This window comes from Hypomesus transpacificus, chromosome 5 (genome assembly GCF_021917145.1).
Source record: "Hypomesus transpacificus isolate Combined female chromosome 5, fHypTra1, whole genome shotgun sequence".
Taxonomy (NCBI): Eukaryota; Metazoa; Chordata; class Actinopteri; order Osmeriformes; family Osmeridae; genus Hypomesus; species Hypomesus transpacificus.
The window spans coordinates 5,094,261-5,111,867 of record NC_061064.1 but is presented as its reverse complement, the minus strand read 5'-3'; the positions used below and the strand labels follow the sequence as shown (position 1 = coordinate 5,111,867).

Genomic DNA, 17,607 nt, shown 5'->3' with positions numbered 1-17,607 from the left:
TTTCAGTCGGCCAAAATGTTGGAACGTGTCCATGTCAATGCAACCTGGACAACCTCCATCCCGAAAATGTACTCATTAAATGTGTTTACGTAGGCTATGTAACCTCGTCCTTCATACACTCAAATGGCCTGTGGGTAGGCTTCAGTTATTCGAAACAGTAGCTGGACACTGAGCACAGATGGGGAATGTACGCTCTCTACATGACGTAGCTCACATTTCCAAATCAAAGCTGCGTGAGGAACGCCTTCTTGCCACGGACTACGCGAATGGCATCTCAACGGACCAATCCAGGTGCAGAAGAAAGCAGGAGTTCCTGTTGCGGTTTTGTCTGGACGCTGAGGGGGATTTGGGGTCCGACTCACAAGGTATCAGCCACATATCCAATGTTTTGATACACTTTAACGATAATTTAACAATTTACCAAAAATGTACCTAATGTAATCTATTCCTATTGTGATTGGAGAAATGATGTAGGATGCAGTGAACGATGTTGCTTCCTGATTGAAGATGCGAAATTGTACTTCCATAGGCCTGCAGTGACTTTAGCAGCTGTAACAGATGGAGATGCGTGATTTTAAGTGTCAGGTTAATATCAACCAGAATTGTTGTTAATACTTGGTTTTAAGAGAAAATACATAGTGTTTTGGAATACTATATTCATATTGTATTCATGTTTATCGTATTTATAACATGTGATGCCAAATATTCCACATTATCGCGAAATGGGCTGCAGTTGATTAAACATGGATTACGTAAAGTTTCCGTTTATTGGATTGTAGCTGTAGAAATTCTTTCAGGGATTTGCCGTTTGCCTTGGTGATGAAGGTTAAAGTTTCTCGATGGGTTTCCAATTTTAAAAGGTCGTCTGGGAAGCATACCAACAGATAGACTGGGCAATTAAAGAGCCACACAGTTGATCTGCTCCTTTATATTCTATGAAGGGTGACAAATCCATTGATATAATACAGAAGATCAAATCAATGGTATTAGCTGTTAGCTATATATAGTTTTTAAACTAAAATCTAATAGAAGACCAGTAAGTATTTTACTTTCAATTAGAAATGAGGCAGGCCTAATAAAATGCTCATTACACTCTTATTGTTTTGTTTGATTATCTAGGCTTTGGTGTCAGGGTTCACCTTTTGTCCTCTGTTTCAGAGAATCTCCACAAATTGGACCTGCTGCGCCTATGAAGAACTGGTCTGTGCAGAGAATACACTCTACCAAACCCAGTAACATCCACAGTGGAGAATACCAACAATAAACCGGAAACACCAACACATTTCTGTGTGACTGACTTGGCTGTCAAAGAGCTCCAATCAGCTGTCAGCCTCATGCCTTAACCTCAGACTTATCTTACTATAAAAATGTATGTTTCTCTACTCAGAGAAAAGTTTGCATTGAGCCATTGCTCATGTTAATGGAGCATCACTCTTTTCTTGAACCAGCCCCAGGCACCAAATTATTTCAGAAGCTCATTGAAGAAGAATTGGGCCCAAAATCAGGAAAGGACATTTTCTACAACCTTTTTGTTTAGTATTTTTTTTTATATATATATATTTTTTACCCCAGATACTACCTCTACATCTGGAAATATGGGAGCCACAGGTTATGGATACTACCGCACGGTCATCTTCTTCTCTATGTTTATTGGCTACTCATTGTACTACTTAAACAGGAAGACCTTTTCCTTCGTCATGCCCTCTGTGATGGAGGAGATCGAACTGGACAAGGATGACCTGGGTAAGAGCACGGTCATGTTACCAAACGTGTTTACCTAAGTCAAGGATTTATGTTAACATCCATCTCTTCAGTATTGGTGTCCTGTTGAACCGCACACACTTTCACTCCTGTTTCTTTAGGCTTGATTGCAAGTAGCCAAACCATGGCCTATGCCATCAGCAAGTTCATCAGTGGTGTGCTGTCAGACCAGATCAGTGCCCGCTGGCTCTTCTCCATTGGACTCTTTGTGGTGGGAGTAATCAACGTGGCTTTCTCCTGGTCCTCTACTGTGGCCATGTTTTCTGTGCTGTGGTTCATCAATGGTCTAGGCCAGGGCCTGGGCTGGCCTCCATGTGGGAAGGTGCTGCGAAAGGTAACATTGCTGCACTCTGGAGAAATGGAAACCCTAGGTTCTGGAGTGTGTGGGCTACACTTTTGTGATAAAGAAAACCTCCACCGGCACTCATAAAGAAAGCCTTCAGTGCCAGTGTAACTTTAGAAATATACACATAAACATTCTGAGAAGATACTGACACCTCTTAAGGTGATGCATGGCCACAGCATTGGCCCCTTGTGTAACAGGCTCCTACGATCCGTAGGTTTATGCTATGCGCCTGAGCCTTTTTCAATAACGGGAGAGTGCACCTGTCATTTACCATTTGGGACCGTACCAGAATGGTCAGGAATTTTGACCCCTGTCCCTGACCTTTTGGGCAAGAGAACTTGAGCTGTTTACCATGGTCAGTTCTAGACCGCTCTAGCTACCTACATTATATGTTTTTTGGTATGGAATAAAGCGGTGGGTGTTTTTCCAAGACTTTAATATTTAGGAACACAGGTCCACATGTCATACTGCCCATTTGTCTTTCCCACAAAAACATATTCCAAATGACTGAAATATAGGGGTTGTCTGGGTTTGAAGAATACATAACTCAGAGAGTAGGAAATAACTCTTGTGAATTGCTCAAAATGAAACAAGTGACTGAATACATGGCTTCCGACTAACAACTATTCAGTGCAAACTTTTGTGCTACAGATCAAGCTGAGACAGCTGCAGTCCCTGAGAAACGACCGTCAAAGTGCAAGTGTTTAAAGATAGGAGAGAAAATAGGCGTTGGCATTCACTGTGTGTCCTGGAGCAAGAGAGTAGGATTGGGTTACAAGTAATGGTATTTTCAGAGGCCCCTGACACACAAAGGTGTATATTTTGTATGAAAGAAGTGGAACAATGACGAGTGACTGTTTCAACACAGTACATGAGATGCTAGTGAGATGCAGTGAAAGTGATTTGTTTTCATCAATTAGGATCAATGTGTTAAATCAACTTCCATGCAGGATTATGAGTGGGGAATAGTGAAGTGGGATTAGTATAGAAAACCTGATCTATGCATGATATGTAGGCATTATATCGAGTGAGCGCATTTTAGACTTTTTTATTGATCATGATGATGAAAAGTAGAGTGTGTTCCGATCTTTAAATCCTCTTCAGTCGTATCTTCTGGCAAGAGTACTCTGTTTAATTTCATCTCACTCATTATGGCAGAATCACAACCCATCTCACACGTACTCTGCATCCTAACATGATCAGCTAGGCTGAGTAATACAATTCAAGTTCATTAAATGGTAACATGTGTCCTCTCGCTGTGTTTCTGTTTGTTCTCAGTGGTCTGAGCCTTCCCAGTTTGGGACGTGGTGGGCGGTGTTGTCCTGCAGCATGAACCTGGCGGGATGCCTGGGGCCTCTCCTTGCAACAGTCCTGCTGCAGTACTATGACTGGAGGGCCATCTTGGCCATGTCTGGCACCTTCTGTGCTGCCTTCTCATTCATCTGCTTGGTGTTTGTTAAGAACGAGCCCAAAGATGTGGGTCTGCCCAGTATCGAGGCTGCTGTCAAGAAGGGGGGCAAGGGGGGTAAGGAGAACGTGGAGCCTGTAAACTCCTCATGTTAGCTTGTGTGTTATAACATGTCGACCAGTGAGCATACTCCAGGAAAGTCATTGGTAGTGTCTCTGTATGAAGATACATCCATGTCCTTATCTTCTTCCCTGTAGTGGTCAACAGTGAAAGCACCCTGAGAGAGTTCCTGCTCTCTCCATACTTGTGGGTTCTGTCCCTGGGCTACCTGGTGGTGTTTGGGGTAAAGACGGCTGCCACCGACTGGGGTCAGCTCTTCCTCATCCAGGAGAAGGGCCAGACTGCCCTCATGAGTAAGAGAGTTGAACTGAATACAACTTTCTTGGGGAAAGTCCAGGTGGAGCCTATCCTTGTGATTCAATGCTCATGACAAAATGTCTTCCACAGGCAGCTCTTACATGAGTGCCCTTGAGATGGGAGGTCTCGTGGGAAGTCTTGCAGCCGGCCTATTGTCTGACAGGGCTGTAGCTAAAGTAAGCCATCACACAAACCACACATTTCATCTTTTTTTTTCTATATAAAAATGTCCTAATTTTCCTGAAAACATGTCTCCTTAATGCTGTCTAATGATTTTCTGGGCTGTCCCTATCATGCTCCACAGAAAGGTTTGAGTGCCCATGGAAACCCTCGCCATGGCCTGTTGCTGTCCATGATGGCTGGCACGTTTGTCTCCATGTACCTGTTCAGGGTCACAATCACAACAAAGGATCCTGAGGTAACACAGGTCAAACTCATTTGAAATATCTGTCAGTACTATACAGTGACAAATTGAGGCTTACTTTGACTAAATGTTCAATTGTTATCTTTATTTAAGCGTGAGTTTTTGTTCATACAGGAAGCTCCTATTTGGGCCCAGGTACTTCATCCTATATCTGTGCTCATTGGCCTGTCAGAGAAAGAGGTACTTGATTAAATGTGGGATTTGATTTGATCAAATGTATTAGATGTGCATTAGATTTTGTGTATACACGGACGTTTCTAATCCTGACCGGTGTTAGAGGAAAACATCTACTTCATCTATCGACTTTATCCTACTCTCATATCTAGATCTGGATCCTCTCTTTGGGTGCCATGTTTGGATTCTCTTGCTATGGACCAATAGCTTTGTTTGGTGTTATAGCCAATGAGAGTGCTCCATCAAACTACTGCGGAACATCCCATGCCATTGTAGCACTCATGGCCAATGGTGAGTCTCTAGCTTGGCGTCCTACATGTCTAAAGCACATACTGGGTGAACTTTGGCATTAGCATGACACTCAGTAACAGATGCAACTCTGTTGATCATAGTTGGGGCTTTCCTGGCCGGACTCCCATTCAGCACCATTGCTAAACACCACAGCTGGGACATGGCCTTCTGGGTGGCTGAGGTGGCCTGTGGCCTGATGACTGTCAGCTTCTTCTTCCTGCGCAACATGCAAACCAAAATGGGGCGGATACCCGAGAAGATTGACTGATTGTATTTTACTGTCTCCGGTGACATGGCAATGTTATGAGATGGTCAGCCTAGTGGGGCTGTATACTTGTTTACCGTATGAAACCCTTCTTGCTCCTCAAGGCACAACACTGTCAATGTGATCTCATCTCAAGACACGATTGTAAATGTTTTAATCTCTAGAAGTCACTTGAGTAAGAATGTTAACTTTGTAGATGTTCAAAATGTTCCTCTTTTGAATCACTTTTGATACACATGAAAACTAAGTTTGAAGTCTACACATTGAACACCACACAGTTGTATTAAAAAGCCACAAGGCAATGTTTTTGTTTGTAAATAGTTAAAGAAAGTAAAGTTTGTTAACTGGCACGGACAAAGGTTATATTTTATTGTATTATTTCCTCTAGTGGTGCTTGAGAAGGACATTCTGTCCTCCTGCTTATTGAAGAATTATTGTTATTACTGTGTTTAACAAGAGACATTACAGATGATGAACTAGCTGAAATATAAGTACACTGTAAATATGTGCTAGTTATTGCATAGTTTGCCTTCAGTGGAGGCCAATTGTCTTGGAGTTATTCAGTGTCTCAAGGAAACGCCACTGTGTTACATGTTTTCAGTAACTATGCACATCAAATTTTTAGGTATTTTCTTAAAAGAGCACTATCAGACTGGACTAATATGAGATTTGTATGTGGTTTATTTAGTTTAATCAAAACTAATTCAACATCTCAGTTTTAAAAACGTGTACATGATATGAAGGAAAACATTCTGTATTGTTTGTTACTTAATACCATTCAGTTTGTTATTGTCATTGTTGCTAGAACATTTTGAAATGAACTGGAGGCTTAAATCTGCGTACTTTTTTCTTGTGTTAATTTGACACCATCTCCAATAATTTGCTAGTTTTAACAAGGGAAGTAATCATAATCTCACTCTGTATTACAATTCGGGCATGTTTTAATGTACTGGAATCAAAAATAAATAATTGGGTCTATCAATCAAGTATCAATATTTTATTATGACTATGAATACCCACGGATAATTGTTATAGATGTTAAGACATCCTACGAACAACATTATAGCGGACAATTTAATACTGCACAGTAAAAAAATATATAATACAAACAAGAAACTCAATTTCCCAGAATCACATGGAAGATATACCGGATACTACACATTTGCAATTAGCAGAGCGTGCGCTTCAGGGAGTTCTCTCTGAACCAGCTCGCGCGGCCTCAACATGGTAAAAACGCGTGCTACAGTGAATTGATCCCTTTTTGCCACATAAATGCAGCAAATACACAACGGGTTTGTGTTACATGATGTTTAAATACAAATACATGTTTTTAACGGTTAATACGTACAAAACGTTTAAACGTGGAAATGATAATATTTATGCAGTCATGATGTGGTGCGGCCTGCTAGCTTAGCTGTTAGCGTTGTACTTGACTAGCTCCCACAGCGGCGAACTATGCATGTGTACAGTCCAAGCCACAACCGGGTTGATCAGCATTGTACTTGGCTAGTGAACAATATTTGCAGTGCATTTGATCAGAAACTACATTATGTTTTTTGCAGCCTCCCAAGACTGATAAGAAGAAGGATTCGGGGAAGGCTAAGAAGGACAAGGACCCCGCTAACAAGTCTGGAGGCAAAGCCAAGAAGAAGGTAGCTACCGTTAGCTAGCAAGGCAATGATGAAGTTGGCAATGTACTATTTTTGATATCGTTTCAAGTTTATTTACTCACTCCCAAGATCATCGTACTCTAATGTGCCAAGTTTGTTTCCCAGCACTGCAATTTTCATATCCAGTACATTATCTGTCTCGAGTAGAAGTGGTCCAAAGGAAAGGTGAGGGACAAGCTCAACAACCTGGTCCTCTTCGACAAGGCCACCTACGAAAAGCTGTACAAGGAAGTGCCCAACTATAAACTCATCACACCTGCAGTTGTTTCTGAGAGGCTAAAGATCAGAGGCTCTCTAGCGAGGGCATCCCTCCAGGAACTGCTATCGAAAGGTAAAGTCCTAGTTTTCCTGGATGTAAACAAGTCAGCTAAACTTTAAATGCACACCAGTAGATATGCATTTCTTGATTGCATCCTTCCACTCAACAGGTATGATCAAGCTCGTATCCAAGCACAGAGCGCAGGTGATCTACACGCGGAACACCAAGGGCACAGAGGAGGGTGCACCAGAGGAGAAGGCATAAGGTGAACCCCTACTTGGCTATGCTGCTATGTAAGCTATTGGACACCTTAAATCAGGGGTGGACTACCCTGGTCCACAAACCGCTGTCCTGCATGTTTTAAATGGTTCCCTGCTCCAGCACACCTGATTCCAATAAATGGTTATTACCCGGCCTCCACAGAGCTTGATAACAACCCATTCATTTGAAACAGGTGTGCTGGAGCAGGTTAACAGCCAAAACATGCAGGACAGTGGCCCTTGAAGACGAGGATTGCCCACCCCTGCCTTAAATTCTCAGTGGGATATTTGGCCTACTAGCTCTATAGAACATATCCTTTACACGTCCAGTTGGCTTCAGTCCTGTAGTTTGAACTGATCAATTGAAATAACATATCAGACATCCAACAAGCAAGTCAATGTTTGATTCTGATTTAGTTCTCTTGTCTTCCAGGTCCTGCTTGTTGGAATCAAGTTATTTGTAAAATAAACAAGGAAATCACTTGTATATGGTCTTTTTATTTTATTTTTTAGATCTTGTGCATAGTAATTGCTGTTAATTATATAAACGAACCAAGGAAACACTAGCCATTAGGCTTGAAGTTTATAAATGTGTATATACTGTAATTTCTACGGTGGATATAATCACACAAACTAATGTACACAGTAGCTTTTGATATTGTAAGTAGCTGTGGTTGGGTATTTCAACAAGTATTATGTACCCAATGCGCAGCCCATGGAAACTGACTTAATGTTTTTATGTATGTAACTTCAAATTGGATAAATCATGACATAAAGAAATAGCCTATAGGCCTAGTAGAATGTGTGTAACCTAGATTGAGTCAAAATGAGTGTGTAGAACTGGACAAATCGCTTCAAATGAATGTAACGTCTTAAGTGTGCTCTGTGAAACGTCTAAACAAAACAAATGTACCTGTCCATCCGTGACATCGCTCCTCCCTGGAGTGGCATACTGTCTTGATAAGAGCTTAACAATTAGAATAGGCTGCAAATGGACAAATATTGACTCTGTCAATTATTCATAGGAAGACGAGAGGGGAGCTTTACTTGTAAACGATCGTGATTGTTATTCAATTCCTGTTCATTACTGTTCAGTATAAAGAGAAATTGTGTCACACAGGAAGTGAGCCAGGACATATGACAGTGGGTTTTAAATAAGTTAAATTTAAGTATTTTAGTCTGGGATTTGGAGTATTGTAGCTAGATTTACACCTGGTTATAATGGTATAGGCCACAACGGCTGCGCTCAGACAACTAGGCTAATTTGTTATGCATTATATTGTTCTTATGTATTGAAAAGGGATATGCAACATGGCTCGGCTGTAGGCTTTCACATACCAGCACTTACTAATACAATTAATTGTATCTAAGAACATACTCAGACCTAATTGATGGGTTGTCCTATAAACGATTACGAGTTGTTGTAGAACCTTGTCAATCATTTAGCCTGTTCCTAATTGATCAGATTTTTCTACCACTGCAAAAAAGTTTTTTACAAGGAGTAATGACCTCGGTTTTCAATGGATGCCTTTGCAAGTCTTGCTGAAAAGGGGAGAATGGGTAGGCAGAGTTGGGATGTAGCTCATGAGCGAGGGAGAGAGAGTGAACATCCTCCAAAAAGGAAAGATTCCAAGCCTGTGCCGATTCATTGCATCTTGATGTCAAATACCTCAGGTCTGAGGAATCGGCATCACAAGAAACTGAAGGAAAGAGTCCTAAGACTTAGGTAAGAGAGACTCCTCAACTATGACAACTGCGAACATTTGTGAAATCATCTTAATTTATTGGCATTAGCCTATAGCCTATTAATAGTGTATATTGTATATTTTCGGGTGGGAGACAAAGTTAATTTGATAATTAGACAGCCTTCGTAGAATCTCCCACCACAATGATCGCTTTTGAAATCTCAAAAATTATCTTAAAAACAGCTTGTTTTCCTCGAACTGTCAGTCAGGCTGCCAACACGGCAAGTTGGAATGTATTCTACGTTTTAAATATGAATGGTTGGCAAGATTCGCAAAGGAGTTTACCTGAATAATTAAAACTTCATAGGAGTTCAGCTGTACATCAGGATGTTTCATTAGAATTTCTACTTGAAATCTTTCGTTTTGGTATCATCCCATCCGTCTCTCATCATTGCCTGCAAATTTTGTATCCTGAACTGGGAGTACACACCAAACATAAATCGTATTTTCAGCCCCAGACGAAAGATTAATCTCAAGATTTACCACTTTACTTGGGATTGGGATGCATAGTTGATAGCTGAATTCAACTATTCAGGCAAGGAACATTTGTGATATATAACAGCGGCGTCCGTAATATCCATCCATTAGCTGATGGTCCAGGCACAATCTGCCTCGCCAGCAGGGGGTGCCGATGGGGAGGGCACAGAAGAGCAGTATGTCTACAGACTGGGGATCTATGGATGGAGGAAGCGCAGCCTCTACCTGCTGGTGATACTACTGCTTTCCATATTGGTCATCAACTTAGCTCTGACTGTCTGGATCCTCAGGGTCACCTGCCTCAATACTGTGAGTGTGTGATTGGTTCTTCATCCCTTTTAAAAATTAAAAAAAGTAAGACTTGCTACACAGTCTTTCCACCAATTCTTTGATTTTATGTATGGGAAAATGAGATGAACTTGAACTAAACATGACCCCACAATGTCTAAACTAAATGTTGGAAACCTAGCTTGACTGCCTCGATGAGCTGTCTTGGGAAGGGGTTGAGGGTTTCTTTTTTCCCATCACGCATTCAGCAATGCTTTTATCTATAAAGAGACACTGAATAAATAAAGAGGATACCTCTATAATTGAAAGTCTCTCAATTTCAGAAAACCTTTCAAAGAGGGTAAAGAGACATTGTCTGAAAGAGCATCAGCTCCACACAATCAGAATAGATAATGGCTTGTGGGGTTTTGTATGGAAGATAAACATGTTGATTTGGCCCATTTGCAGGAGGGAATGGGACAACTGAGGATAAGGGCAGGCAGGGTGAGGCTTGATGGAGTGTCTGAGTTTCTCTTCCCCCTCTTTGCTCAAGAGATTGGCTCAAAACAGGTATGTTGAAGTATCATATTTTGCATAATTGTGTTGACTCGTTGATTGTGTTGGAATAGCTTGATTTGATTCTAAATGACTGCATGTGTCTACTGTGGAGAGGGATGTAGCTCTCACTCGGTATGTCAATTTTTAGGAGACATCTCTTCTCGTCCACTCGGAGACTCACAATGTCTCAATAAAGTCCATTAACCGAAGAGGAGGCGTGTCAAGCAGCCTAACTCTGGGTGAGATTCTTCTTGGTAGGACCGGATAAAAATGAGAATAACATTTGAATGAATAAAAAATGGTTAAAACCGTTTTTGATTTTATGATCTGATAGGTTTATTCAATTTAGACCCGTGGGACTGATCCATTTAGATTCATGGGAAAGACTGATGCGTCAATAAGACAAGGGACGTTCCTGGACAAATCTAAATGGATGAGTTTAATGTATTCCAATCAGATCTGTGAAATGTCCTGGATCAAATATTTTCTCAGGTTATAACTCAACAATTCTATTGCATTTTAGGAAAACGTTTCCCATTGTTTTGTGTGTGTGTGTGTGTGTTAGAGAGACATAGAAAATGTGTGTGTGTGTGTGTGTGTGTGTAAGGTCTACACATCTTTTAGGTCTCACAATGTCATACGATAACGATGGTGGGAGCAGATGCTAACATTAATTATCTCCAAGTTTAATATATTCATGGTCACTGCTCTTTAAATGTCTGCAACTGCTCCTTGTGCACCTCTCGGGTCTGAATGAAATTAAATATGTTGTTCCCTAATTAGCAAACGCAATGGAAACCGTCCTAGTGCAGCCTTTGGCTTTTTCAGCTTCATGTTCTGTGTGGTTAAATTACAACCCCATAAGGTTTTTGCAATCACATCCAAATGATCACTGTGTGTGCCCCCCCCCCCCACCCTAGATACACAGCTGGATATCTAAGGGGTCAGAAAAATAATACATTTCTACTGTATTTCCTTTTTCAGGTCCACAGTCCATAGAAATCACAGGCAGACGCTTTGAGGTGATGTCTAACACTGGGACACGTCTGTTTTCTGCCGGTCCAGAACATTCCGTAGTTGGAGTAGGGAAGCTAACAGTTACAGGTACTATCACCACAGTGTCAGCCATGCAGGCCTTGTTTTATATCTCACCAAGTCCGCCAAGAAAATCTGGTACATATGAATATTCTTATCTGTATTTTGCAGGTGAAGATGGTGCTGAGTGTGGTCACTCCATTGAGACACCACTAGTCAGGGCTGAAGGTTTCAAACACCTCAGGTAAACAAGGAAATGTAACGACCCTGTTCCTTATCGAGCATTTGAGGACAGTGCAGACCATATTTCATTCGTGAGCGGTTAGATTAACGTCATACTGTGATTTGAGTCATTCTCAATGTTCCGTACGTGGAGCGTTTACTGTCCCAATCAAAAATCGATGGCCATTTCATATTCACAGCAGTATACACAGAGCAGAAGCACAGTCTCTGTGAGCCTTGTGTCCAGAATATAAATGGAGCCATCATGCAGGATCAGCAGTGAAGTCCACATACGCACGGTCCCCTGACCTGAGCACCTGTTTCCCAGACTGCATGTTATCTCTTCCTCCAGCTTGTTGTTCTCGCAGTGTGCGGCCCTCACAATTAACCATGCTCACTCTTCCATAGCACACGTTGTGTGTCTACCTAATTCTATTACAAAACAAAGTGCTCTGTTGTCGTGGGCAGGCTATGCAGGTAGGCGGATGCAAGCCAGGAGTTATGTAAAAGCTGGCTGTAGTGACAAAGTAAAATATCACCAATGCTGATGAGAAAAAAAAAGGAAATCCAATTTACATATTTAATTTAGATAAACCCTCAAAGAGATGTTAAGCTGTTTTCTTAATTTAGATGGAGGCAGAGGTCTCATAGCAACTGCATGGAGGCGCCAGGCATAAATATCCATGTCATTGGCTCATATCGAGAGGTAAAGAAGCCCTGTGAGAGCACACAGTGGCTTAATGTATGCCGGAAGGTTCCAGAATCCATGGAAATGTCATTCAAGCGTGTTCCAAATTCTAATAGCTCGAGGCCAAGTAGAGGAAACAAAATGTTTACTCCATGTACTGTTTATCTTTGCTGCCACCAACAGGTAAATGTGTGTGGATTCAGATCGTTTCTCCTGACCATTCACTACACAGCACTGATCATTGTTTGTTTCGTTTCATTTTTGTATAGCTGTGACTTTTGCATCATCAATGTCACTATTATCACTACCCTCCCCCCCTTCCACCTGTATGGTCCAGTCTAGAAGCCCCCACCCGGTCCCTCTACATGGATGCACCTAAGGGTGTCCACATCAATGCTGAGTCCGGTAGCACCAAGGCCCTGTCCAACACAGACATCTCCCTACTGTCCACGGACGGAGTGGTACGCAAAGGTTTCAATGTAGCACTGCAAAACGTTCGACCGATACAATCCAACCCAGAATCCATGTTATTTTCACTAAAGACATATAGAATAAGTTGGCCTACTGATAGTGACCGACCTCTTCTCCGTGTTTCCATCAGTTGGTTCTGGATGCTGAGTGGGTACGACTGCCAAGGCTGCCCGTGAGTGGACAGGCAGAAGGAACAGGACAAGAGGAGGAGCAGCCGCTCTATGAAGTGTGTGTTTGTCCGGATGGGAGGCTGTATACCTCTAAGGCTGGACTCACTTCCACCTGCCATGAGTACAGTGGGAAGTGTTAAAGCAACACTGTGGACAACATGCCTGTATCACTGTGGCATGAAGATGACATTCATGAGCAGTAAGTTGCCATAAATGGAAAAAAGAATGAAAATATTTTAATAAAGAGCTTATCCTCCCCAAAAAAACTAAAAAATAATTCGTAAGTGAATTGGGTTATTTACTTTTTTGTGTTTAACTACTTGAATGTGAATGTCACATGCACCAAAAATCGTTTACTTGGATATTTGTGAAGACAATATTCCGAAACGTATTCGTTCACTGTAGAAGGGTTTCTATCAAGATGTTTTGCTGGTGATCATTTGAGTCGTTTGTGAGCAAAATAGTTGGGCTACTTCGTATAATTTGGAAGGTTGAGGTAGTGCTGTGCTAGACAAGTCGTCAGAGAATATCACCACATAGTGGTTGCGCATTTGCGGAATTGTATTCATAGTTGGCACATGTGAGAAGGGTTAGATATGTAGTATCTAGATATGCGTAGGTGCTCTGTAGAAATGGACCATTACATTTTTTATATGGACTACGTGTAGGTTAAAGGCAGTTATATGAACATTTTAAGTAACTTTCTATTTTAATATTAAAGGTAAAACGATCCACATTTCAGTTTTCAATACAGTTTTTCGGTAAACCTGGTGCGTATTTGGGTCCGATGAAAGTGCTATCGCAACTCTTATTTGGTTTCGTCTCTGCACGTTCTCAGAACTCATTAGACACATGGACTTGAAACCTTGGAACCATCGAGCCCGTTTACTGGAACTGACAATATTGTGGTACTGCTTTATGGTAAGTGCTCTTCAAAATAAACGTGTACACATTTAGATACCAGCAAACACATTCACTGTCACTACAAACCATATCCAAAAGACGCTGGGTTTTAATAACTGGACTGCACCTTTGTGTGTATGCTACTCAAGTGTTTTTTTCTACTTGTGGTCAGGATCTTGATGCAATAGAGGAGGCCAGACAATGTAAGGAGCACGAGTACAGAACAGCTAGGAACTGTCTACCCTGCATACAGTGTGACCCAGGACAGGAGTTATCCACGGTAATTGCTTTATGACATTGCTGAAGTGTTTGTGAAGGCTTATTGAACAATCATTTTCAAACCGTGACACTTCATATTATTTCTGTTGTCCATCAATGTCAGTTGATAAACTCTTAGGAAGTCTTCAGATTATTAAACATTTCAAAACTGCCAACCCTATCCTAGACTATTTAGCCCAGCACATAGCCCAGTACAGGAAGGTCTAGGGTACCACTGTAAACTTCTCCAAAAGAATAATAGTTTTTTGTTCCTGTCATAGATTTAGTCAGATCTGTCACAGATGACTAGCTCCTGCAAACAGTCATAGGGGCTGTTTCAGACCCCCTAACAGGTTTTTATAGTGTAAAGATAGCACTGAAAGGGATCGTTATTATCTGATTTCAGCTTCAACAAGTAGAGGCTCATTCAAAAAAATGTTTTTACCTTGTAAAAGTCAAAACTGCCCAGCATATTTTTGAGCTGCTGATTCATTCTTTTGATTGCTCACTCAACATTTTATCCTAAGGTATCCTGTGTGTATGAGAGAGGAACAATGTGGTTTGATGCGAGATAGAACGCACGTCACAAGTAGAGCCAACATTAGTAGCACATCTGTTTTGTATCTTTTATTTCGTTTTCTTTCAGTCCCTGTCAAACAAAGGACCCTGAGTTCCTTGTCGGTGCCCTCCTAACCCCCCACCCTGTAGCCCATCCTCAACTGTTGGGTCCTCTGTGTTAATCCCCCCAGGAATGTGGCTTTGGCTTCGGAGAGGGTGCCCGCTGTGTGCCCTGCAGACCTGGGCGCTTTAAGGACAACTCTGGCGTCCAGAAATGCAAACCCTGCCTGGCATGTGGCCGTGCGAGTCGCCTCCAGACCTCCAACTGCAGCGCCACCATCAATGCTGTGTGTGGCGACTGTCTGTCTGGGTGAGAGGCAACCAGCGACAATGAAATCAACTCAGTCCTCGCAGTAGAGGGTTGATATGTGCCAGTGTTATATCCTAGATGTTTTTGTACTCGCACGTCACAGAAACTGCGCTGGTATTTTCCTCATGTTCTCCAGGTTCTATAGGAGAACCAGGCTGAGTGGGTTTGAGGACATGGAGTGTATACCTTGTGGAGACCCCCCCCCTGCTAATGAGCCTCAATGTGAGTCCTGTGTTTGGATCCGTAATCTCATATGTTCTGTCTTTGACTATACTCACCACACTCGATGGACATTGTACAAAGATTCATGAAACCATCTTTCAGTTATTTTTTGTGACATATGTATGTGTATCATATTTGTATAGGCTCACATTCTTCATTCTTCATGCTAAACTCAGTGACTGTTTGGTAATGGAGTGTGAACTGGCTGGGAATTGAACCTCTGTGTATCTTGGCAGTCACAATAATTGGACATGGGAAAACATACGCATTTCTCAGATCTCACAAGCTAGTGTAATGTGCCAGTTTCTATAGATATTCTTAGTGTTAGAATACAAAAATTAGACTTCAGTATTTTCACCTACAACTGCTTCAAAACAATCAATAATTAAGGTATTATTGAAAAGTATTATTATTATTATTTTCAGAGTGGACTCATGCGGGCATCTCATCACAGTAAACAATAACTTTTATACAATTAATTATGTTAAGAGAGATTCCTGTTGATACATTCTTTCAATGTCACTTGAAAGAATTGAATGTTCTTTCAATTCTTTCACTTTGCCCCGCTGTACTCCTGCAGTTGAAATGTGAAATTCTTATGAAACAAATAGGTTGTTATATCCCAGAGCTGAGGGGCCTTCCAGAGCTGTAGTCTCACTGCGTGTCCCTACATACCTGGACAGTATTTGATTCATAGTGGAAATGTGGGAAAGTCTTGAGAACTACTTACCTAATTTGTCTCCACAGAAGCACAGAACAAAGTTACATTTTGTACTGTCAAGATGGTTCATAAGGGACACAGCATTTCAGTTCACGTGTTGATTAATACACAATTACCTGTGCATGTCTTTCATCTACAGACTGAACCTACACTACCTTCCTGTGGGATCTACTATATATCTATAACTATACATACACAGTATATACTTTGATAGTGGGTGGAGTGTGGTGCCTCATATTGCACCTGAGATTTATTTAGAGAAATAACACTTTTGAATCATCTTCCGTGTGTGTGTGTGTGTGTGTGTGTCTGCATACACAGGCACCAGCAGAATGAACCTGGTCCCCCTGTCGTCTGTGGTGTCCAGTCCCCATGACAACGCTCTGGCTGCGGTCATCTGCAGCGCCCTGGCCTCGGTCCTACTGGCACTGCTGCTGCTCTGTGCCATCTACTGCAAGAGACACCTGGAGAGGAAACCTCACGGTACCTCAGGCCCCTCCCTCATTCTTCACCATCCAACCAGATGGTGCGAGGATGATTAAGTGAACATTTGTTTTTGCGTGCACTTTTTTTTTCTTCTTCTTCAGAGCCCTGCCAGGAAGGACACTGTGATGCAGAGTTCTCCTGCTTGGAACATATCCAGGTCCAGCACCTGCCAGACTCTTACCAACAGAACATCTGCAACTGCTACCATGTCTGGGGCCATACCTCCAGTAGGATAACTCTCTGTCCTAGGCAACACTTCCTCATCCATCAATAGGCAACACTGTCAAGTTTCCTTGATTCAATTTCTCATTGATTCAAGTTCAAAACCACATTAACATGGTAGTATTCTTTTGTGTGCTTATTTTCCTGTCTCGTTAAGGAGTGTTGCACTGTCTGTGTTGTGATGAGCCTTGCAGTGTGGGTCATATCAATAGCTACTGTCTCTGCTGTTCTCAGATCAGCCATGACGACAGGTAAGAGGTCACCTGTCTTCAGTGTATTTCATGTCAAATGTTAAGTTTGGTAGATGCACCATGTCTAGCCCTCACCTCATCCTCTTGTCTCAAGCCTCTCTAATCCAGGGAGTGAGACATTCTCTGGATGTCAGAGATTCCCTGGCAAGGAGGTACAGATGGAACTACTGGAGACTTCTCTACTGTGTAAGGGGAACCACCATTCCCAGGAGGAGCCTGAAGATGTTCCCACAGAGGAGCTAAGAGACTAGAGGATGATTCGTCAGCTAGTGAGGTCAGGTGCTGGAGGTTACACACTAGTAGATTTGATCTTACTGTATCGGAGATCTGGGGATTTAAAATGGGCAGAGATGATGTATTTGATTAAAAGGGTAAAGTTGAAGATCCTTGACTACCTTGAGAGCAGACCAAAATGTCACCAGGAAACGTAAATGCTTTGGCAAATATCGCTGCACTCACAGTAATCAGTACATTTAATTTGATAAATACATTTCAATAAATCATTTAACTCATCTTGGAGTAGTGTAATTTATTGGTTATGATAAGGTAAAGATTCTGCAATAAGGTTAATGTCACAGACGCATATTGTATATCTTCTTTTTCCCCCAGTTTTAGCATTATCCTGGCATTATTTCCCCCTTATGCAGGCCCACTTGTGAGGCTGTTTTCAATAATGACCTTTTGCATTCGGTGAATCAATGATTGGAG

General features: G+C 41.8%; 3 protein-coding genes across 6 annotated transcripts; all 3 read left to right on the top strand.

The window, feature by feature from the left end:
• The first annotated feature begins 287 nt into the window (after positions 1-287).
• Positions 288-6,060, top strand: slc37a4b (solute carrier family 37 member 4b). Its single transcript, XM_047020847.1, has 11 exons — positions 288-365; positions 1,159-1,369; positions 1,573-1,743; positions 1,863-2,095; positions 3,386-3,632; positions 3,773-3,928; positions 4,023-4,108; positions 4,237-4,350; positions 4,471-4,536; positions 4,683-4,821; positions 4,923-6,060. The coding sequence occupies exons 3-11, from the start codon at positions 1,596-1,598 to the stop codon at positions 5,087-5,089; spliced, it is 1,356 nt and encodes a 451-aa protein (XP_046876803.1). The 5' UTR covers positions 288-365; positions 1,159-1,369; positions 1,573-1,595; the 3' UTR covers positions 5,090-6,060.
• A 163-nt stretch (positions 6,061-6,223) lies between these two features.
• On the top strand, positions 6,224-8,195 carry rps25 (ribosomal protein S25). The gene is made up of 5 exons (XM_047020366.1): positions 6,224-6,313; positions 6,649-6,738; positions 6,904-7,087; positions 7,185-7,280; positions 7,709-8,195. Exons 1-4 carry the CDS (start codon positions 6,311-6,313, stop codon positions 7,277-7,279), a joined length of 372 nt encoding a protein of 123 aa, XP_046876322.1. The 5' UTR covers positions 6,224-6,310; the 3' UTR covers position 7,280; positions 7,709-8,195.
• Positions 8,196-8,694: 499 nt separating this feature from the next.
• LOC124467875 (tumor necrosis factor receptor superfamily member 19-like) lies at positions 8,695-17,412 on the top strand. Of its 4 annotated transcripts, XR_006956125.1 has the most exons (12): positions 8,695-9,806; positions 10,233-10,334; positions 10,471-10,561; positions 11,307-11,426; positions 11,529-11,601; positions 12,605-12,728; positions 12,869-13,107; positions 13,747-13,829; positions 13,984-14,091; positions 14,819-15,219; positions 16,262-16,423; positions 16,528-16,546. XR_006956125.1 is itself a non-coding variant. In XM_047020362.1 (9 exons), exons 1-9 carry the CDS (start codon positions 13,101-13,103, stop codon positions 17,148-17,150), a joined length of 1,002 nt encoding a protein of 333 aa, XP_046876318.1. In that variant the 5' UTR covers position 13,100; the 3' UTR covers positions 17,151-17,412. The 4 variants fall into 4 exon arrangements, 3 of the variants coding, with proteins under 3 accessions (XP_046876318.1, XP_046876321.1, XP_046876319.1); XM_047020362.1 differs by lacking the exons at positions 8,695-9,806; positions 10,233-10,334; positions 10,471-10,561; ... (1 more) ...; positions 11,529-11,601; positions 12,605-12,728 and adding exons at positions 16,806-16,899; positions 16,994-17,412 and having other exon boundaries at positions 13,100-13,107; positions 14,819-14,997; positions 15,134-15,219; positions 16,528-16,653; XM_047020363.1 differs by lacking the exons at positions 8,695-9,806; positions 10,233-10,334; positions 10,471-10,561; ... (2 more) ...; positions 12,605-12,728; positions 12,869-13,107 and adding exons at positions 13,343-13,629; positions 16,806-16,899; positions 16,994-17,412 and having other exon boundaries at positions 14,819-14,997; positions 15,134-15,219; positions 16,528-16,653.
• The last annotated feature ends 195 nt before the right edge of the window (positions 17,413-17,607 follow it).